This window comes from Zootermopsis nevadensis, unplaced genomic scaffold (genome assembly GCF_977971745.1).
Source record: "Zootermopsis nevadensis isolate Lab colony 2312 unplaced genomic scaffold, Znev_1.0 Znev_ptg000002l, whole genome shotgun sequence".
NCBI lineage: Eukaryota > Metazoa > Arthropoda > Insecta > Blattodea > Termopsidae > Zootermopsis > Zootermopsis nevadensis.
In genome coordinates this window covers 17,931,269-17,954,796 of record NW_028259134.1, presented here as the reverse complement: position 1 = coordinate 17,954,796, position 23,528 = coordinate 17,931,269, and the positions used below count along the sequence as shown (strand labels likewise).

General features: G+C 41.0%; 2 protein-coding genes across 2 annotated transcripts in view; one reads left to right on the top strand and one right to left on the bottom strand.

Annotated features, from left to right (window-relative positions):
- The window catches only part of mAChR-A (muscarinic Acetylcholine Receptor, A-type), a 64,418-nt gene that overhangs the window by 29,407 nt on the left and 11,483 nt on the right, over positions 1 to 23,528 (top strand). Inside the window, exons 3-6 of the mRNA XM_087352205.1 lie at positions 16,978 to 17,467; positions 18,109 to 18,388; positions 21,270 to 21,363; positions 23,199 to 23,513. Coding sequence (XP_087208331.1) covers positions 17,014 to 17,467; positions 18,109 to 18,388; positions 21,270 to 21,363; positions 23,199 to 23,513 — 1,143 coding nt within the window. The 5' untranslated portion in view covers positions 16,978 to 17,013. The remainder of the gene's footprint in view (positions 1 to 16,977; positions 17,468 to 18,108; positions 18,389 to 21,269; positions 21,364 to 23,198; positions 23,514 to 23,528) is intronic.
- Positions 1 to 23,528, bottom strand: part of LOC110831544 (activator of 90 kDa heat shock protein ATPase homolog 1) — a 71,878-nt gene that overhangs the window by 47,529 nt on the left and 821 nt on the right. The gene's annotated exons all lie outside the window — the stretch shown is intronic.

The following is a 23,528-nucleotide window of genomic DNA, read 5'->3' as shown; positions in this document are numbered from 1 at the left end:
AATCAAAGGCGCACAGACCACATACACTGATACGACGATACGTGAAGGTTATAAGTGACGTAGACACAATGTCTTGATGTTAAAGAAATTGCTGAGCAAGTTAACGTGACGTGACTTAGAACGTTTGGACATCCCTGATATTAAGCGAATTTGGTGTGAAACTTTCTGGACAAGTGGACGCAGTTATACTGGGAAAGTGAATCAGTGCTTGAATACTGCAGATTGAAATTACACGCGAGAGCTCGTGGGTGTAAACCTTATGCTAATCTCTTTTCAGAATCAAACTTTGTGCAAAATCCAAGCCTTTGCCGTGAGGTTAACCGAATGCGGCCAAACTTTCAGGCAGATCACGAGCATGCCACACGGGATGCAGAGATAAAGGGGTCGCAAACGGAAAGGAGAGTAATGGGTTCCTCATTAACGGGTTAAACGCTCCCGTAATTAATAAAAAGTAAAAGACCGCGGAATTTTAAAACAAGGGAAGAATAAGAAAAACAATCAGATCTAGAAGCAGGATGGAGGATATTTAATAAAAATGGCATCCGTCATCTACCTAGTATGCTGTACATAGTCGGCAATCAAATAAGACATAGGAAAATAATGTGAAGTTACAGTGGGCTTTCGTTTATTTAACAACACGAACGTAGGTACGTAAGTTTCTTTTTTCGAAAGTGAAGCCGAATGAAGTCGCATGTCCGACACAAAATCAAAGAAACAAACAGGCCAGAAATGTTGAAGCTGTAAACGTCCTAGAAGCAGCCGCTGTAGCTTTGAGATGCGTTTCATACAAACCCCGGAATGCATATCCCAGCAGACGTAACCGAAGTTCAATTGGCACACTACATCAACGTCAGAGAACGCCCTCTGAAATCTGAAATTCGAAATCTGAAATAATATATAACAAGCAAATTACCCAGAGCATCTCATGTGTCACGAATTTATCTAGCATCGAATATAAATTCATACTTTCAGTCACACTGGGCATATAATGTTACTGTATTAACAGCAGAAGTTATAATTATAAAGAGATTATCATGATCTAAAACGGGACGGGAGTAAGCGGTTTTGGAATATTTCATGAATCTATCCACCCTTCACCTGTGAAGACAGAGAAAAATCATGAGAATCCTCTTTCACGATAATCCAGATTCAAAATGGATACCTGCCAAACACGAATTATCCGCGTTATTTATTCAGCTAACCTGCTAGGTTTTCTTCTTTAAAACATTGTAATTCTCAGCCAGATGTTCGTTGCTACCTTACGCACTACTTAACGAAGCTACATACTCTTTCTGTCAACAAATGAAAGCTTAATGGATCCGCGAGAATTTTCGCATTGCTTTCGTCCCCGTGGTAAGCAGATGTAACACTTCATTAATTCCGAGACACGTGTATCTCGTAACAAGGATTATGACTCTTAAACGGAACCAAATATAAACCAAGAATAGATAACTAGTTCTAGCAGGAGATACTGCTGAGCATCAAATAGGACACAAGTGGTAAATTCCATTCAAAATAGTCATGCTGTCATCCAATAAAAATATTCGAAGTAGCCAATTTTCCAATAAACAGATTTCACATCACAACTTGAAGCTTTACTTAATTGTCAGCAGTCAGTTCTCATGTTCTAACTAATTAGAACGCCAATTAACTTAAGACATGCCACTCAAAGCGAAACATGGTAACGCGCATTATCGCCGACAAAAGATTCAGAACTGATCAAAGATGAATCTAGGATCGCCATACGACACGATGAATTCAAAACGACGACGAGCGTCCCGACGCCTATCGCCCCGAAGATATATCAAAATTCATAATATAGCAAAGACGATGGCAAAGCAACCTAGTACGTCGCGACGCCTACGGTCCTAACGCCGACACAAACTTAAGTATCAAGGGAAGAAGAGTCTTGGGACGCCACACGAGACGCCGCTAGCATCCACACGACGACCGTCGAGCGGAATTTAATTTTCAGAGTCCTTTCTTGCACTCCTACGTGACAAAGGTTGACAATTAACTAAGGCCGCAAGGTGTGGATGTAAAGTCTTCGTTCTATTTACTGAAAGAGTGAGTAACACGGTAGATTTTCACTGGATGAACTCTTTATTCGGCTGGGTGGAATAAATTACTTCTCCTATTTGAAGTTCACCAACTTTCCTGCGTGAAATAGTTATCTGTTAAATATGACTGTTTTCTGGCTTCTTGCGCCCTGTAGTCTGGTAGACTTTTGTCGACGTTTCAGAAATGCTTGTTTGCTTCTTCCATCATCAGAGCGGTGACACTCATCGCCATGATGATGGAGGCAGCATAAACCTATGAAACGTCGGTAAACTTCTACCAGACTACACGGCGAAACAATGTAGAAGATCGCCAATTTCATGCTAGCCGCTGTGATAACGTATAACCTCATAGAACTGCTAATGCTGTTAAATCAGGTCAGGTCACTCTCTCGAACTTGAGGCGCTGGTCCCTGCGACAATCACTTCCCTGTCCTCTTCAATAACGCCCACCCAGCCAGAAAACACCCACACAGGCGGCACAAGTGCGCGAAGCATGAGTGAGGCGATTACCCACCCTTTCACAGTAAAAGAGCGATAAAGAAATGTCATCTCTTTTTTCTGCAACTTAAAGCATATCCATCGAAAAGCAATCCTAGTTGCGTCTTCGCTTTTTGCATAAAACGTTAAAGTACTCAGACAGCTTGGCGTAACTTCACGACGGAGTAGGAGACCTATCACCACCAAAACTATTACTGCTGGACAATTTCATCTCTTCGTGTCTTTATGAAGGGTTTAATAGCTCCCCAGGTGTTCATAAAGAAACGCACGGTTCTGACCAGCGACGTTCCGCACATCAAATCCATGCAACTCTTGAGTTTTTGTTTAGAAAATAAAAGTCTTCGTTGATTGCTTGTGGTTACAGGCAATTCAACTCCTACAGCAATTCGTAACTTAATTTCTGACAATCTGTCTGGCAGTGCATTTGCCTGTCTGACTGATCATTTTACCGACAGCTTCCAAAGGGAATATTTAAAACGCAAAGAATTTTAACTCTGGGAAGTGTTGTAGCTAATATTAGCGTTTAATGTAGGTAATCTTCTGCCATACTACATAGCCCTACAACCCAGAAGGCATCCATCTTCGTACTCACCGCCGTGAGAACCTGAAATCCTACTCAAATTAATGTAGTTTTAATTTTAAAAAAAATACATAAAAGTCTTCATTGCTAATTCACTACGTGCCTCTCAGACTAATTATCTTCTAACAACATTTCTTAACATAAGCATTTTATTTGAAGTTGTATCAGAGAAAGCAGCCGGCCGTGACGGTTTAGCGGTTAGCATTCCCAGTTTCGTATTAAGAAGGAATTGAGTTCAAATCTCAAGAATTTCCTCACTGTCTCCCGGCAAAGGCAGCAACAGTGTATTAAATTATGCCATAATCACTTCCTTGCACGTCACATCCGATTCATTATTAGTTCGCCATCGTATGATTCATGGTTTATAGTCTGAACTACTAACAGCGTTATTAAATAAACCACAAATAAGTAAAGCACAGAAAGAATGGAGCTGAACCGTACCCCTCCTCCAGACGCTGCTCTGTCTACAACCTTAATTTCACATGAATTATAATTAATAAGTTTAGCGGAAACACTCAGAGAAAAGCAGACGTCAGAAGTTCTTCCGGTAACGTGTCTGCACTAATCGGCTTATGATTCACCAGAAATCAACCTTGTATAACTTCTACTTTTTGTCCTTGTAACCTTCTTCGGAGTTCGCATTCAAACTCAGACTGACGCACAGATTATAAGGTTGTCACGTTCAGTGCATGGCCTGTTAAAACTTCAGCATGTTTTCATCAAACATCCAGAAAAGCCAAAATTGATAACATGCAGCGAACAAGCAGGCCATGAGGAAGAGCGTAGGTATTGTCTGTAGCAAACCACTTTTAATATTATAACAATAATAATACGAATGTCGAACCCTGTTGGTGGGTACAGGTATGATTTGGAACCGGTGAATGCAGTAACCATTCTATAATACAATTCGGCTAGTTTGGAGCGTCTTTAGTTCCACCATTTCTATATGGTCTACCTATGTAACAAAATGTTTCTGTCTGAGCTGGGTATCATAAAATTTAGTACTGGGTATATTTAGTAAATTTACAACCAAATGTTATGTTACTACTCTTCAAATTATAAGCTCCTATCCCTGCCTCCGTGCTACATACCTAACCAAACTATAACTCAACGTTTTGGTTAGACCGTTAATTCAGAATTTTGTATTTGCTGCTCATTATGTAATGTTCTCTGTTCCCCATTCAGTCCACCTGTCATATAAATCCGCTAACTCCATGCTACATTGCGTCCAGCGATAAATTAGAGCGAAACTACCTATTCCCGGCAAGAGGCCTGAATCAGACGGTAAAAGCGTAAATTCAATAATTCATTAGACGTAAACTCGCTAAAAAAGTAATAATTTTTATGACTGTGATAATAGGGCCACTGACGAAACGGCAAAGAACATTTACTGCTAATCGTAGATACTAGAGTCCTCTAAGAAACTTGATACTGAGTACAATTCAGATCTTCTTCAATCCGATACACATTCTTCAATACTAAATTGCTCCCTTTAACATTTTGAAAATTACGGACATCACAAGGTCACTCTGTAATCTCTACTAACAATTCCTGATAAAGCAGCCAGTGGGCGAAACCAACCACGAGCTACGTATTGCCATGGTTATGAATGAATAAAGTTGTGAGGCCACTCCTACACGACTTCATGACTTGGAACTTCGTAACAGGGATAATTGTATCTTGTTTTAACTCCTGAAAAATCTCCGTACAGATGCCAAATTTGAAAACATGTAGGCGTCATCTTTATATGATTTTTTGTTTGTAATGAAAGAAGTTTAGATTCCGTTATTATGAATACATAACACAGTCTTACAAACACGCTCCTGACGTGACAGACTGTACAAAGCAGATCAACACAATTTCTCTGAAGATTGCAAATGCATCAAACCCTACGACTATCTGCACTTTTATATACGATCCACCTGTATCATGACAATCAGTACCATACAAATTACAAAGGCATCTCTTATTAACAATATTTCTTCTCAAAACAATCCAAGCCACAGGTAAAATTTCCTAATAAATGTTTGATTTACGCAATAACAAACTTATGATACGTGTTAAACACGCCATCACCGGGTTATGAAGATTTTTTTTACTGGAGGTTTTAAATAAAACTTCTAATTCTCCGGAATTTTTTGGTGTTGTGAAAATGATGGTAAAGTCACTAAACTACACATTTAAAAATCAGCATGACATCTATACTTATGACGTGCGTGCTTAACTCAGTATTTCATTGTCACTGAATGGGAGGTATTATGCTTCAGTGGCATAACTGGGTTTTGCACTTTATATTTTTGATACGAGGATTTCTGGTATGCACTTATCTAATTCTGTCCAACATTTTTTAATTAAATGATCCAGGAAAAGAAAAGAAGTATATTATTAAAATCGGTCTTACAAAAGTAAATCGTAAATGTTCAGAAGTGGGTTACCTGATACAGGAAAAGGATTCAGTTGATCTTCGTGACAAAACTTCAGGAGATTTCCTGACACGCTGTACAACTACCAGCGATCCGAGGAGGACACTAACAAGAAATATCATTCACTCACTTAGTTAGTTACCACCCTCGAGATGTAAACTTTGAACGCTCCCGTTGCAGAACTTCCCAGTAAACATAAATCCCGTTGGAAAAGGTAATATGTTCCTACTATCTTCAGATAAGTACAAAGCTCATGTCACAACCACCCTACCATATGGACGTTCCTCTCCAAATAACGCCCCCATGTTCATAATGACCATATATTCTCATCAAACACCAAATGACAGTCCTCCAGGCGTTAACTGTTGATGTTCATTTGTTTCCAAAGTTTCAAATCCCACGGCCAGAAAACGTATGTCACAATGATTACATGATGTAAATTAAGGAGATGAACCATTGATTGAGTATTAGAACATTTCATTTAATTCACCATATCTTTCACACGTGCATTTGAAAAAGTGACTTTGGAAAGACGTTGAAATTTTTAAAGGCCTCTATTAGGGACACCTACGGAGTGAATTGGTCGTAACCATGACTTGACGCCGACGTGACCGTGACCTCTAACTGACATAAGTATAGTCACTCAGAATCCTACAGATCGCCAGCAATATGCCTCTGAAAAAATGACTTTCAAATGACCTTCACATTTTAAAACGCCTCTATTAGGGAAACCTACGGAGTGAATTGGTCGTAACCATGACTTGACGCCGACGTGACCGTGACCTCTAACTGACATAAGTATAGTCACTCAGAATCCTACAGATCGCCAGCAATATGCCTCTGAAAAAATGACTTTCAAATGACCTTCACATTTTAAAACGCCTCTATTAGGGAAACCTACCGAGTGAATTGGTCGTAACCATGACTTGACGCCGACGTGACCGTGACCTCTAACTGACATAAGTATAGTCACTCAGAATCCTACAGATCGCCAGCAATATGCCTCTGAAAAAATGACTTTCAAATGACCTTCACATTTTAAAACGCCTCTATTAGGGAAACCTACCGAGTGAATTGGTCGTAACCATGACTTGACGCCGACGTGACCGTGACCTCTAACTGACATAAGTATAGTCACTCAGATTCCTACAGATCGCCAGCAATATGCCTCTGAAAAAATGACTTTCAAATGACCTTCACATTTTAAAACGCCTCTATTAGTGAAACCTATGGAGTGAATTGGTCGTAACCATGACCTGACGCCCACGTGACCGTGGCCTCTAACTGACATAAGTACGGTCACTCTGATTCCTACAGATCGCCAGCAATATGCCTCTGAAAAAATGACTTTCAAATGATCTTCACATTTTAAAACGCCTCTATTAGGGAAACCTACCGAGTGAATTGGTCGTAACCATGACTCGGCGCTGACGTGTCCGTGACCTCCAACTGATATAAGTATAGTCACTCAGATTCCTACAGATCGGCAGCAATATGCCTCTGAAAAATTGACTTTCAAATGACCTTCATATTTTAAAACGCCTCTATTAGGGAAACCTACGGAGTGAATTGGTCGTAACCACGACCTGACGCCGACGTGATCGTGGCCTCTAACTGACATAAGTATAGTCACTCAGATTCCTACAGATCGCCAGCAATATGCCTCTGAAAAAATGACTTTCAAATGACCTTCATATTTTAAAACGCCTCTATTAGTGAAACCTATGGAGTGAATTGGTCGTAACCATGACCTGACGCCCACGTGACCGTGGCCTCTAACTGACATAAGTACGGTCACACTGATTCCTACAGATCGCCAGCAATATGCCTCTGAAAAAATGACTTTAAAATGATCTTCACATTTTAAAACGCCCCTATTAGGGAAACCTACCGAGTGAATTGGTCGTAACCATGACTCGGCGCTGACGTGTCCGTGACCTCTAACTGATATAAGTATAGTCACTCAGATTCTTACAGATCGGCAGCAATATGCCTCTGAAAAATTGACTTTCAAATGATCTTCATATTTTAAAACGCCTCTATTAGGGAAACCTACGGAGTGAATTGGTCGTAACCATGACCTGACGCCGACGTGATCCTGGCCTCTAACTGACATAAGTACGGTCACTCAGATTCCTACAGATCGCCAGCAATATGCCTCTCAAAAATTGACTTTAAAATGATCTTCACATTTTAAAACGCCTCTATTATGGAAACCTACGGAGTGAATTGGTCGTAACCATGACCTGACGCCCACGTGACCGTGGCCTCTAACTGACATAAGTACAGTCACTCAGATTCCTACAGAACGGCAGCAATATGCCTCTGAAAAAATGACTTTCAAATGATCTTCACATTTTAAAACGCCTCTATTAGGGAAACCTACGGAGTGAATTGGTCGTAACCATGACTTGACGCCGACGTGACCGTGGCCTCTAACTGACATAAGTACAGTCACTCAGATTCCTACAGAACGGCAGCAATATGCCTCTGAAAAATTGACTTTCAAATGACCTTCACATTTTAAAGCTCCTCTATTATGGAAACCTGCCGAGTGAATTGGTCGTGACCATGACTCGGAGCTAACGTGTCCGTTACCTCTAAGTGGCATAAGCACGGTCACTCAGATTCCTGCAGAACGGCAGCAATATGCCTCTGGAAAATTGACTTTCAAATGACCTTCACATTTTAAAACGCCTCTCTTAGTGAAACCTACCGAGTGAATTGGTCGTGACCATGATGCGGTGCTGACGTGTCCGTGACCTCTAACTGACATAAGTATAGTCACTCAGATTCGTACAGAACGGCAGCAATATGCCTCTGAAAAATTGACTTTCAAATGACCTTCAAATTTTAAAACGCCTCTATCCGGCGAACCCTCGGACTGATATTGTCGTGACGTGACCACTTGTGAGGCCAAGGCATAGCTAGGCGAATAATCCTCAAGTGTTATCTTAAGTATGCATATAGGGTCCAATTGCGGATTCATGTGAACAAGTTTACTAAAATTAAAATTTATGAAAAAAGACAATTTCATTATTGTATGAGTGATTAAAAATACTCAAGATGGACTTTGTTTTATCCAGTCATCTTATTAAGGTGAAGTGGGAGTCTCTCAGAGTCAACCCTTGCGACGAAGAAATGTACAGCAGCGGTACAATAGGACGGATGATGAACACACCGCAATTGTGTGGCGACACATATCAGCAATAACTAACAAAGATTTAACAACGCAGTTCACACCGAATAAGGAGGGGGATCATTAATAATGACGATACACTGTACGTCAGTAGAACGCCTGCTCCAGCGACCTCGACACGGCCGGAGAGACCGAATTTCAATCGCGAAGACAACTCTCAAATAACTTACGCATAAAGTAATAACCTACAGAGATGGTACCTGAGTAAAAGTAGTTCGAGAAGTCGGACGTTCAAGTAATATTCGAGATATACATGAGTCTGCTGTTGCGAGTGACAGCAACAGATCGGGGAGTTAATTAAGTATGTAGTGGCCCTAACGTTATATATCATCTGACAACATCACCCAGGTCTCGTCGTAGAGACCTTGAGAGAAAGAAATCACCACAGGAAAGTTCAAAGGGACCAAAACCAAATAAACAAAACCGCTAGTCACCCTCCCTGTTTCGCGCACCTTTAAAACGATGACCAGGGCCTGCTGCAGATAACATGCATTCTCCGAATTACATGAGCTGCGTTCCATTAATTACAAACAGATTACTGTTTATTATCCAGAAAGTTATGTTCCACAGATCAGATTTTCCGTCCTTGTGAAAGCTTACAAATTTTTCTGAAAGAAGAATTCGATTGCATTCCATCAATAGTGTTATGCGTTTTATACTATATACAATATAATCAACGATTTCACATTGTGATACAGCAGACATGAAGCAAATATTTGTTGCAGGTTTCAGTTTTAAATACAAATTCCATATTGGTATTTCAGTGCGTTCCTGTGTGTGTGTTTGTGTGCGTGAGGCGGGAGGATTGTAAAAGAATCCTTATGCTGTTTGCAGAGGCAATAGATACTGAGTCTATGCAGTGTATGCAGAATATTGCGAAGAATAAAAAAGATTTGCTTACTATTTTGTTGTGGTAGTAACTGAGAGTCGGTGACATGAAACGAATTCCACATTCTAAAAAAATATCTTCAGTGTCATATTTTAAACGGTTCAAAGAGGTCGGTCTTGAAATAAACGCATGCCACGTCACCAGAATCCAGTACAAAATCATACAAAAGTTCATAATAAGTAAATCGAAAATTTAGCAAGCCAAAGTTCAGATACAGTAGAGTCCCGAAAAACCGACCTTCTGTTATCCGACATTTTCGATTATCCGACCGTCCATGGGTCGATAGATCCGATAATCGGAACTCTGTTTTACTTGTAAATGGCAGCTATAAATCAAAATTACATCCAAAGATACAATTTAAGGTAACTAGTTTGAATTCGGGGAATTCTTGCTACCATTCAGAAACGAGTTTTGTCTTCCCATCTCCAATATAAAAACACAAATATTTAAGAACATAACCATAATTTTGCCTACTCTATGTAACAAACACGAGGAGAAGGGAAATTCATACAAAATTGTAATTTTAAAACGTCAACAAGAGGAAGATTGGATTATACGAGCCTCGTACACAAAGTAAGTTTCCCTGGGGCCGTTTACAGAAACAAAACACAATTTCATGGAAATATTTATTGCAACAGATAGAGCAAGTGTCCAGCTATTTTTCAACATATTCGCCACCGGAATTGAGACATTTGTCATACCGTGGGATCAACTTTTGAACACCTGTGTCGTAGAAGTCTGCCGCCTGGGATTGGAACCACTGTGACAACCATCTCCGCCTCTCTGTCATTCTCAAAACGCTGACGCTGACCGGACAGGAATTTCTTGAGGTGTAGGAAAAGATGGAAATCACTGGGAGCGAGGTCCGGGCTGTAGGGTGGATGATTAAACACCTCCCAGCTGAACTCCTGCAGGAGACTTGCTGTCCGTCGAGCCGTGTGCGGCCTAGCGTTATCACTGACCGCACTTCACAGTCGGCGGGAGCTGGAATAAGAACCTCCATCTTCAACAGCTGCAACGATGCTACTGTGAGAACTCGGGAAGTACCGTTAGTGCATGCGCCATGCTACGTCATTGCTCAATCACGTACGCACAGTCGCTTCGCGCAATATAAGGTTTGCTAGCTGTGGGACGAGTGGGAAACTTACTTTGTGGACGCACCTCGTATTATTGAAATTCATCTTTAAAATTAGGTTGTGTTTGAGGAATTGTTCTACCAACAAAAAATATTTCTCAATTTTAAGGAGAAATATCATAAAATTACACTGTATTACATGCTGATAAACAAGTTCTTGATTTCCATTCTATTCGCGCTCACGCACGAACGCACGCACGCCCAGCTGTAGCCGAAATAATAAAAGTGCCGGTGTGATATGGCACGAAGTTCCAGGTTTAAAGAAATGAGAATCACTTAAGATATGAGGTAATTGTTGATAGCTTTACTTTTAATGCAAAATTGAATATTATAAACTGCTCACAGAATGCACACACTTCCGCCTCAAGCACGGAGATTGGATATTAAACAAGCGAAAAGTTCTGGCTGACTATTATATTAATCATATGGCGAATGTTATAAGGTTTCTAGAGGTATGCACCCCAAATGTGCATTACTTGTGTGGTATAGTTCGCACCCCTTTGTCCTCGGCTACGCCGCCAACCTATGGTTATCATCGCCGTCTTTAAAGAGGTGCCAAGGCGGTAGCCGGTATCTGGCTCTGCTACAGCCCTGCAAGGTCAACTATCGGCTCCATAGTCTGCATTCCAACAGGACGACGTTCTACTGGTTAGAAGTTCTACCCCTGTAACACAACTCGTGCGACTGCATTCCTTCAGTAAGAAGCACGACACAGCGTCTCCCTCTCTCTCTGCGATAAACTTCGTAATAATCGGTTATTATTACATCTCCTCTGATTTGCTCTTTTATTGCATTTCCTAATATCGCTCATTTCCTTTCCATCTCCTTCATTCCATAAGTCAGTCTAAGTATCCAATTTCTACTGCCTTTAAGCTCTATCTCCCAGGCCCTTTATTTTTATTATACTGTTCTTGGACGAAGTTAATGCCTAAAAGTATGAAACAGCATAGAAAGATTGAAATGCACACAAAACAAGCCGTCTTATTAATACACGTATGTCGAATGGCTTACAAGCATCAGTTGTATAAATTAACAGATGAAATCTCCTGCCCGTAGATTCGACAATCCAGCTGCAACATTCCCCAAACCGTCATACTATCGCGTGGTGGTAGAATGCAAGCAAATGTTTCAAATAAACGCAATGGAAAATCGCATCTGTCTCTCCGTTCACATGTTTAATTTCCGGAACTTCCCAATGGACAATGGACACATTTCGTGTGTACATCTCAGCCTTCTGTTGTTACGAAGTGAAATTAAGTTGACGTAGATTCAGTCTTATGAAATTTCAAGTTCTGGCGGCCAGTATGAAGAAGACTGACTTCTGGGTTGCTGCAACATGTGTTTATCGACGTTATAGAGGTCTCTGCTGACCTGATGACGGAGGCAGCAAGCCCTTCTGAAACGTCGGTAAACTTCTACTGGACCACATAGGACAACATCCCAGAAGACAGCCATCTACATATTTAACCTCATCTCTTAACCTAGGTAATTAAAACACAATTGTTAAAGAACCTTTAGCCTGCGCACCACACACAAGAAGTGTTTTCTAGATTTAACATAACGTTCATACAAATTTTAATAAAAGTCAGTCCAGCGGTTATCGAGTGCTTGAAACATATAGACGGACGGACAGACATGACAACCCCTATACAGCTTTCAGTTTATGCAAATTGTGCAAAGAACACATAATGACGTATCAATCTGTCGCGGTAAAGTAACCGTGCAGTGATGAATGAGCTAACTCATGCCCCTTTCTAGAATGAAAAGTAATTTCCTCGGTGAAGCCTTCAGAAGGATAATCGATTTTCTTCAAACAGGAAATATGAATTAGCATTTACTTCAATCGATGGAAACCCCAGACTCCCTTTACAGTTTCTCATATCAAAGTTGCCAGACTTCCCAGCAGATGCCTCTGTTGATCAGCATTAACTCGATATTTCAAATTCCATGTCCAACATCTTATGAGTTGGAAGAATGTAATTTTGAAACTTTGGGAATGAACTTTATTGGTTAAGCGACGTCTGTGCCCAGAGAGAGCGCTGCTGAAGCAGCGCCTTATAATCCAATGACGGGGACAATTCAAAATATTCGGTAGTGTTACAGATTAGGAGTGAGATATCAATAATTCGGCACATTATTTGCAGAGGCAGGCAATGAATATGTATGGGCCCATGTTCGCCCTCAGCTATATTTAGACTAGAATTAATGGAATCAGATGCAAAGTTATGGAAAAACTGTGCTTGGTGACTACATAACTAGTTCAGACCAGACGATTCCAAACCTGGTACAGCCGGTTCCTGTTTCGAATCCGACGAAACACATTCAAATTCGAGAACGGTCTGAGCCCGTACAAAAGACGAGATCGCGGGTTTGAATCCAACTCGAAACATATTTTCTATAGCGCCATGTTATGGCAGAAGCCTGGTCCTACGTCGTGGCGATGCTTACAACATGAAGTTAGTATTACATAGCTAGTCAGAGCCAAAGTAATGGAAGTCAACAAAGGCACATAAAGAGAGTTTTAAGTGTATGTTTCAATGTATTTACTGTATTCAATGAAAATATATTTGTACTACAAATAATAAAATCTTCTAGCAAGCACACCAGATTATTTTACACTTTTAATTTTGTATTAATGACAAACTTTATTTTATACAGCATCAATCGAATGTGGCTTAGGCACTTTAGTTCTCAGGAGTTCTCATATAGGCCTGTCTACATAATTCTCTCCAACGGAACTTCCCTTTATATAATTTCCTTTATTCCCTTGATTCTCCGCCTTTCTTAAGTCGTATTATTCTCAGTTCTCCTTACCATAATCTTCAAACTCCGTTCTATTTCAAGGGTTGGGAACAAAGTAACACACCCATATTAAACAACGGATAGAATTAGCCTATAGATTTATAAAATTTTATAGAATCTTCGTGGTGATGCGATCCCGGGGCAAGGATTCCTGTAGATTCAAAGGTATCTGTGTACAGGGAAGCAAAATTTAAAACATTTTGGTTGGGAAACTCTACAGAAGACCAATTGCAAGAACTAGAATTACATGAAATGATAATATTAAAATGGATGTTACATAAATAGGCTGTGAGGATGTGAACTGGATTCAGTTGCTTTAATACAGAATCTCACGGTTCTTGTGAACACTGTATTGACACTTCGGGTTCTTTAGAAACTACTTTAAAAAATAATAAACGCTTATATGTATTAAGTGGCGCTGATGTCGCCCGCACCTCAACAGTTCACACGACTACTATTTGGGCATGGTTCACAGTAGCAGAAACATGGGGCGTCCTGTAGTGGCATAATGTTTCTTACGGAGAAGCAAAGTAGTCAATAAACTCTCCATAAACAGAGGCCTATGTTTAATAACCTCTAGGATATTAAACTTCTATCTGTTTCACAACATCACGGACATAAACAACTTTACTTTTAGTAAAGCCATCATATATTTCAGTTAGCTATAACGGAGGCTCTGTATGTCTAACACCGGGATTTTGTTGATTACAGCCCAATACAACTATCTCTAAAGCGCTATTCCCTTGCTACACAGATTTTATTCTTACAATTTAAAACCTAGCCATCCCTAATCCTAATAATAACTCACTAATTTTACTCTATTATTTACATCTAGCTTGATATAAATATCCGCCTATATTCCATAAATTAATGGTCTTACTACAAATGTTTCATTCCCTTCTAAGATAGGCTAGCACTCATTAATCTACAGTTTTTCTCCTCCTGAAATTTGTTTTTAATACTTCTTCATCTCAAAGCACTTTATATAACATGTAGAAAACTTCTTCAGGGCTGAAGCTTTCACGGCTACTAAGTATAATAAATTCTTCTCGGGCTACCAGCCGTGTAAGGTGATTTAATGGAGAACCTTGTCTTCAGGATACTCATGGTACCTGAGGACGAGGACGAAGATGGTTCTCGAAACGTTGGTGTGTTCTCCATTAGACCACCTTACACGGCCGGTAGCCCGAGAAGAATTCATTAAACTTTTTAAGACTTAAACCACGCTAAACTTCTTCTCAGACACTGTAGCAAATATCTGGATCAAAATTACCTTTCTTTTCAGTAAATTACACACAATAAATAACCTCTGAAATAATATAAAAGGATGTTCAGTGCGCGCTTTGCTGTTACGCTGTAATTTCACGCGTCAAGCTAATCTAAATTGACTGCCTGCGTACAAACCTACTACAAGCCAACGGTTGGCTGTTATACGCCTCCACCTCCCAAAGTTACGACTCTAAATGAACCATTCTTGAGATCAATCTTGTCATAAACAGACGACATAAATTTCAGCCGAGTTCTTACGCCCAGTGGCCACCTATATTCAGCTCCATTGACACAAAAAAGTATTTGTAAACGTTCACTGAACAGAGCAAACAGTCCATTTTCCACAGACTGGTAGACCAACACGAAGAAAGATTTGTTTTCTTGCTGGCGCTACAGCCTGATTCAAATCTCGGCATCCTCTGACCGTAGATGCTTTCTGAAGTCTTTAGACTGGAAATCGCAAGGCATATATCTATATTCACAGACGACAGAGAAATCCAAAACACATATCGGGTAACACTAAACAAATCACGTTTCTAAAAACAACTGTAAAAACAAATTGCTAATGGGTTTTAAAGCAACTCAAAAAGTTGTGCAGAACAGAATTTATTCTCTTCGACTGATTCATTACACATTTTGCCAATGTTGTATCAACAACACAAATAACGAACCCTTTCAACATGTAGGCTCCATTTTCAATTGGCTGTTTCTGAGAACTGTCTTCTGACCTCCACAATGCAACCTTTTTCCCTTAAAATGAGAGAGAATTTTTTGGACCCATACAAATCGAAGACGAAAAATCAATTACATGAGTATGTTATATAATGGGCCCGGTACGTTTCAACAGAAATCAATAGTTCAACCCAAATTTTAGGTTGTGTATGTAACGTATAAGGTTTTTTATTTCGATAATAAAAGGTCAGTAGTTGGTGTGCTCTTTATTTCAAAGTGCCAAAGATAGTAATTTAATTTTGTAACTGAGTCCGTATTTTAAAATGTAACTAACATTTTATTTTTAAGGACAACAGTAGACGTATTCCTTTATTGGAAAGTGACTACAGTATAACAAAGTTGAATTCTGCAACCGAGTTTCTATTTTAGACTGTTTTCTGAAAACAAAGGTGTAGTACGAATATAAAGCAACCATAGCTTTGAGCACCCAAACTCCTTCCCCGGGTTCTATCGCGTAAGAGTGACGTTACAGAAGGTTATGACGCAAAACATCGATAAAAACTTCCGGAGTGAGAAAATCATAACCTATGGACGTGTATTACCGTAACGATAACATGGAAGGAGGAGGCACCTTTTACATTTAATAGACACTAACCGCTTCGCCAGATTAAGTATTCTGCCACAGATTTAACAGAAAGAATATGTTTACTGTTCATTCTGTTATTTTACAACGCTGTATCTACAGAGATCATTGGCAGGGAAAATCGTTTTCCTGAAAATGGCTGTCTTCTGGGTTGTTGCGCCGTGTACTCTGGTAGAAGTTTGCGGAATCGTCGCCCACGTCTTACTCATCGTCCTGATGACGGAGGCAGTATGACCTCCGAAATGTTGGTTAACATCGACCATACTACACAGCGCAACAACTCAGAAGACAGAAATCTTCATCGTCCTGATGACGGAGGCAGTATGACCTCTGAAACGTTGGTTAACATCGACCAGACTACACGGCGCAACAACCCAGAAGACAGAAATCTTCATACTTACCGCTGTGAAAACCTCAAATCATACATTTAATAATTTGACAAACAGCAGCACGGGCAATTGAGATGAAAGGCAGCTACAAGGAAGATGTCACTGCTACTACCTCGGTTTGTAACGGCTTTCGGAGATGTGCCTCGTCGAATGTTGGAGTTTTTCCAAAGTTTGAGCATACCATCGAAGTTGAGATTTGAAGTTTTCACGACGTTCAAAATGCCGACTGTAATATTTTGAATTGTGACGCCATTAGGTCCTGTAAATGGTTACAAACGTTTGGGAGAAACGTTATCTTTCCCTTGTTCTCCAGGGCTGAAGTGTTAAACGTTTCTTGTTCTTAAGTTTCCTATGTCAGATCCAAATATGAACACACGCGGTACACCAGCGTTGAGGGACTCTGCTCGCTCTGTTGCAGTTGCGTGGGTGCGGATAATGTGAGCTGCCGACCACCATGCTCAACGGATCTTCAGAGGGGGTGCTCAACACCTCCCTTGGGCCCACGATGCCCGAGGGGGCAGGTCGCTACTCCATCCCCGAGATGGTATTGATAGCAATCGTAGCCGGCGCTCTCAGTTTGGTCACCGTCGTGGGCAACTCAATGGTGATGATCTCTTTCAAAATCGACAAGCAGCTGCAGACTATCAGCAACTACTTCCTGTTCAGCCTCGCTGTGGCTGATTTCGCGATCGGCCTTATCTCCATGCCACTGTTTACAGTGTACACTTTGTTCGGGTACTGGCCTTTGGGACCACACATCTGTGATACGTGGCTCGCACTAGACTACCTAGCCAGTAATGCCTCGGTGCTGAATCTGCTCATTATCAGCTTTGACCGGTACTTCTCGGTCACCCGGCCGCTCACTTACAGGGCGAAGAGAACCACGAACAGGGCTGCCATCATGATTGGTAAGTCTCGGCACGTTTTCTAACATACTCGTCATTCAGTTGTTTCAGAACAGTACACTTCATTGGGATTCTGAGGTTATGAAAGTGCTACATCAACCAAAACAGGTCTATGAAGACAATTCCAAATTTGTAGAATGTCCTCTTATATTTGAAGGTTGAAGAATATCCTTTCAACATTTCAGCTTGTATAATATCCTGAATTTCCTTAACCTTGCAAAATTTCCTGGATTGCCTTATGCATAAAAATATAGGCTTTGTCAAGAGCTAGTAAAATTTCCTGTTACGTTTCAACTTTCAGAATTCTCTCCTGTACCTCAAATTTGCAGAATTTTCTTTTCTCCCCGTGGATTGTGGAAGATCCTATTTTGCTTGAACTTACACAATTCTCTGTTTTGCTTCAAGTTTGCGAAATGATCTGCTCCAAAGCTACCATAAATTTCAGTCATGCCTGACGTTTTCAGAATATTCAGTTCCGCCTATGGCTTACAGAGTAACTCGTTACACTTCAACAAGCAGAACAGCAGAATCGACCTCAAGAACGTCCAATTTTGCCTCAAGCTTGAAGAATCTCTGTTATATTTCAATATGCAGAATGTCCTGTTCTACCTGTAATTTGCATGGTGGCATATTAAACTTCGCAGGATGCGCGTGGGGCATCTCCCTGCTGCTGTGGCCGCCGTGGATCTACTCTTGGCCGTACATAGAGGGCGAGCGGACGGTTCCGGACCACGAGTGCTACATCCAGTTCATCGAGACGAACCACTACATCACATTCGGGACGGCCATCGCAGCGTTCTACGTCCCCGTGACGGTCATGTGCATCCTGTACTGGCGCATCTGGAGGGAGACCGAGAAGCGGCAAAAGGACCTGCCAAACCTGCAGGCCGGCAAGAAGGATAGCAGCAAGAGGTCCAACTCCAGGTAGTCAGTACCCTTCTGAACAACAGCAATCCCTTAGCGCCCCCCCCCCCCCCCCCAGTCAGCAATTTTATAAAGATATATATTTACAGTTACTTCATTGGAATAGCGCCACGCGAACACAGACATTGGTTCCATCTGTAGCAGGCCTATGCACCATCTCTGCAGCTCTTCCTCTGTTTGTCTTCGACCTGCCTTTTCTAGACTTCACTACCAGTGCAGAGAAATAACATTCCAATTTTTGTACTTTTCTGAAATTTTAATTGCTTAAACGCGTTATTTATTAGGCGTAGGAATATAAGTTTTGCAAGCCCCGATATTCTTCCATCCATTTTATTTTATTCCTTAACTTCGCAATAAGCATTCGAGGTAATTAAAGACATTGTACATATTATTTACCTACTAGCCTAGCGTATAGCCCGTCAAAGTATAGCACAGACGCCATTATAACCTAATTTGCATTCTTACTACCTTGCTACCAGAGTCGCCACCCTCAGAAATTTTCAGTTTTTCCGCGTCTCACAAACGGCGCACTCCCTCAGTCAAGAGTAATGTACATTGGCTATTATATTAGTAGTACATAGATCAATGACGATTTCCCCTCGATCACATATTATCCACTGAGTAGTGCGGCCTTTTTCTGTCAAAAACGTCTTTTCGAGTTCATATATTTAGTTTCTGAGTTGGTACTTCCAGATTATGGGAAAATCCCTGATATAAATATCCTTGGCATCCATGATGTATGCGAAAGACATAGAAAATATGTAGAGGGATTGCAGAGCATCTGATATCGGAGATCGTGCCGTCAAGACAATTCCCAGACAAACAGCTCCATTATCCTTGTGCTGCCGTTTGATCGTGTTTATTCGTCAACTGTCAATGTATATCAACACACAGCACTCACTCAACCTTCTAACATAACCTGGTAAACACGTGCCACATGTTATAAACATGTGGTCCGCGAAACGTGAACAGCACTAAATACTTTGCTGACTTCAGAGAACAATATGAGCTTCAACACAGTTTTTCCAGCATTAAGAATAGACTGCGAGTCTTAAAGACTGAACTACTGATGGAGCCAGCCGTACTAAGTCAGACTTCTGCTTTCCTACAATTAACTGTATTACAATTAGGCCTACGATTCTTTTTTGGGGTCGCAATTGACAATTTCAAGTTTCTGCTTCCCACAAAATGTTTATTTGTTCTAATAATAATAATACGTCAGGATTACGAAATAATAATGTTCTTGTGTGTGCGAATTTGTATATCTGTCGCCAGTAATATCTCTGAAGCGAAATTATAGATTTTTACGTAAAAGTACAGACACCATGCCCTCAACAACGTGCTCGTGCGAACTTCTGTGGTGTAACGACAATAGCGCCATTGTAATGTAGAACTGTTTACACTAAAACTAAATTTTCCATGGAAATTACCGGAATAATTCTTAAATTTTTCGCATGACTGTTACAAAGTTAGTGTTTCGATAATACGAGAAAAGCAAAATAATAAAATTATTTTTGACATGTAAGAGATTCTTAAGAAGTCACTTAACTCAGGACTGACTGCGTAAGCTCTATTCCCAAAGTGCCAAGATTGTCTTTGTTTGAGACTAACTCAATGGTAGCAGAACACACAAAATTATTCGCAGAGAAGAGAGACATCTGGAACGGCCGTAAATTTATAGTAGAACAAAATTATAGGCCGTAGTGCCGTGGCGTTCTCAAAGTATCATTACGCTGAGGACAAATGTATGGCATCGATCCTATGTCTGCAGAATCGGATTCATTCCTCAGGGCTTTCGCCCACTGACTCAGTTCAAACTAGTTTGTTCCCCACAGCCCCTGACTTTCCTTATATCCAGGTTACTCGTGTTTCTAGAGTCACACATGCGCTTATACATAACAGGCATTAACCGCATTAGCCATTGCAGTCCATTTCAAGGTTTCTGTTAGAATTTTGCTCAACAAGGCTTATGAAATACGTTTGTGAATAGTGGATAAGGTATGAGAGACAGATAGAGAGAGATATATAAATTTGTACTGCAGTCTAAAACCATGTCTCTCCATAAACGGTGAATTGTCTCTGTGCTTAATTAAGCTCTACGCCATAAAGACACAAGGAGCAGCTGAGGCATTCTTAACACTTGGCTCCGAGTCGATTTATGTCAGGTATAAATTTCGCCCTGTGACCCACCGGTCTCTCTCATGGCACAGAAATTAATTCTTATGGAACCAACAGGTGACCCTCATGGTAGCCAACGCATTAATCTCGGTACTAGAAGGCGATTAGCGTTCAGCTTCAAGTCCTGGAAAATTTATTCCCAAGGAAACCCTGTCATCCGGTCCGTATGCAGTCACTTCAGTGATTGAACTACCGCAACTCATTAAAGGTCCACTCATAGCAAGCGTTTAAAAATTAATACGCGTTTTGGATGCATGTTTGCTACAAAAATTATTAAAAATATAATTCAGCAATTTAAAAAAATTAACACCAATTAAACTTCATTACATCTATAAGGGATATCATATGTCTGTAATTTAGCACTTCATATGTGTTATAATTACACAGCTCCCCGATAAAAGCTTCACGGCCCCATGGATGCCGGGGGGGGGGGGCGTACCCCCGACTTCGGTAAACGCTTATGTCAACTGCTTTAAACTAGACCATCCCAGGATCTAACCGTGACCTTTCGTATTGATGGAAACGAAATGTTGGGTTCCACGACAACGTGGCATTGCTTGAACAGATAAGGATCGACAGACTTCTCATGATACAAAAACAATTTTTCACATTACCATTGACATTTCGGGGGTGGTTGGGGGGGGGGGGTGCAGAGAGTGCTGTCTGTAATAAATCACAGCGGAGCTCTGTGTTGTGTCCACAGTGACGAAGCGATGGATCTGGAGGACTGGAAGCGATCACGGAGCGAGTCCAGCACAGCGGCCGATGAGCTGGATTCCACCTACATGCAACGCACGGTCTGTATCAAACACGGCGCCCTCTCGGGCTACACCTCAATACATTTATCAAAAACGATTCTGTGACACTTTTAATGCCTCAACAAGGAAGATCGCACGTCCCAGCATAGTGGTTACCACTCTCGCTTCGTATTCCGAAGGTCCTGGCCAGGTGACCAGGTATTCTGTAGAAATTTGAAGGCTTTGAGGTTTCCTCGGCTGTGAATTTGAAGATGGCTGTCTGCTGGTTCGTTGCGCCGTGTAGTCTGGTAGAGGCAGCAGTGACCTCTGAAACGTCGGTAAACTTCTACCAGTCTACACGGCGCAATAACCAAGAAGACGGCCATCTTTCGACATTTGAAGATTTCTGACGACTGTCCGCTACAATGTTTAAAATTGTTCTTATGGACTTAGTCCATCGTCTAATTTATAAAATCATAAAAGCACGATATTTCAAAAACTGGTAGACTTTTGTAATGAGGGCAATATTTTAAATTACAGTAATCAACTATAATACGGAAAGACATAAAAATAAGTGTTGATAACTAATTCTGACACAACATCGTACACTCTTACGGACTAACTGCGTGGAGCTTCTTGAGAAGCTAACAGTCGCTCAGCTGATCTGAATTTCGAGAGAACCCCACTCAATTTTCTCATTTCTATAGTTGTAATAAATTGAACTCTCTAAACTACAATAATACAAATGCAAAATAATAAGTACCCCACAAGTCACCTTCTTCAAAATTTCGATTTCTGTTTACCTGAGGCTACCAGCAATTTTTCCAACCCTGCTCTACGGGTATGACTGGAACATGTTTGCATTTATTTCAATAAATATTCATTGTACTGACAAAATCTTTAATGAGACATACACGTTTATTCAATGTACTTGCGATAAACTGTGCAGAATTTAAATTGTATGTGAATTCGAATAAAACTGCATATCCCTGTTTGTCCGAAAATGTAATATTTCGTCACTCTAACCTGCAGCAAATATATTTATTTTCTAACGTTTCTCCTGAACAAAACCCCATTTTCCAGTTGGTCGTTCAGCGTTTAAACTATCGATCAATTCCAAACTCATAATGACGTCAGATGGCCGAACGGAATTTTAACGCTAAGTAGCAGTCAAGCTGAAAATGTAACTGCTTTAGTGGTGCCTACCCATCCGACAAACAATAACCTCGCACAGAACGATTTGTTAGTTATCAGTGAGTGATCATATTGAAAATTCTGCAAATAACCACAGCTGCTACGTAGGCCTACAGGAGAGAAATGTATTTTTAATCAACTTTTGTTCGATTTTTGGTTTTTATGACACTGTATCAACTACAGAGATTATACAAAGTCGAAAAGGGATAAAGTGTTTTATTAGGATCCTGTTATTTATTTATGTGTAGTTTCAGGATATATAGTGTAGAATGATGAGGCGATTAATGAAAAGATATGGAAGGAAGTGGTCGTGGCCTAATGTTAGATACTATCCCAGCAGTGCCTGAAAGGACTGAGTAAAATTACAAAAACCTCAGTCAAGATAGCCAATATCCAGGCCTAGATTTGAAACCTAAACATCCCAGATACGAAAAAGGACTGCTAAGTGCTAACCACACGACCGCGACGTTCGCTGATGAATCATGAACTGGAAGGGATGGATGCTGGGGAAAACGTTACCATCAAGTCAAGAAATAATTATGGGAGCAGAACTTCCGTATTGAATTGTATATGTTAATTTCAGGAAGATATGAACGGACTGCAACGAGGTGTTGACTGGTCTCATGTACACTGATTAGTGTGACATCGCTCATGCCCGGTCTTCTTCAGCCATTGTCATTGTTATTACTCTTATATCTCAGAAGGCGCGGCCGCTGACGTGGGCATGGGTGCGCGACTGGTGCGTGGCATGGTGGCAGTCGGGACACGAAGACGAGAGCATAGACCCGGACTACGAGGACACGCCGAGCGACATGGGGTACGCGACGCCTGTGTCGGTGGAGACGCCGCTTCAGTCGAGTGTGTCGCGATGCACCTCGCTCAACGTGATCCGCGACCCCTACACCTCGATGCAGCAGCAGCAAACCCCTACACGCCAGCACCACTTGCATCACTACGACTCTCGCAGTCTTCCGGCCTCTAGTCGACTCGCCGCGCGCTCCGTCTCCAGCGATTCGGTGAGTGGAGGGCGA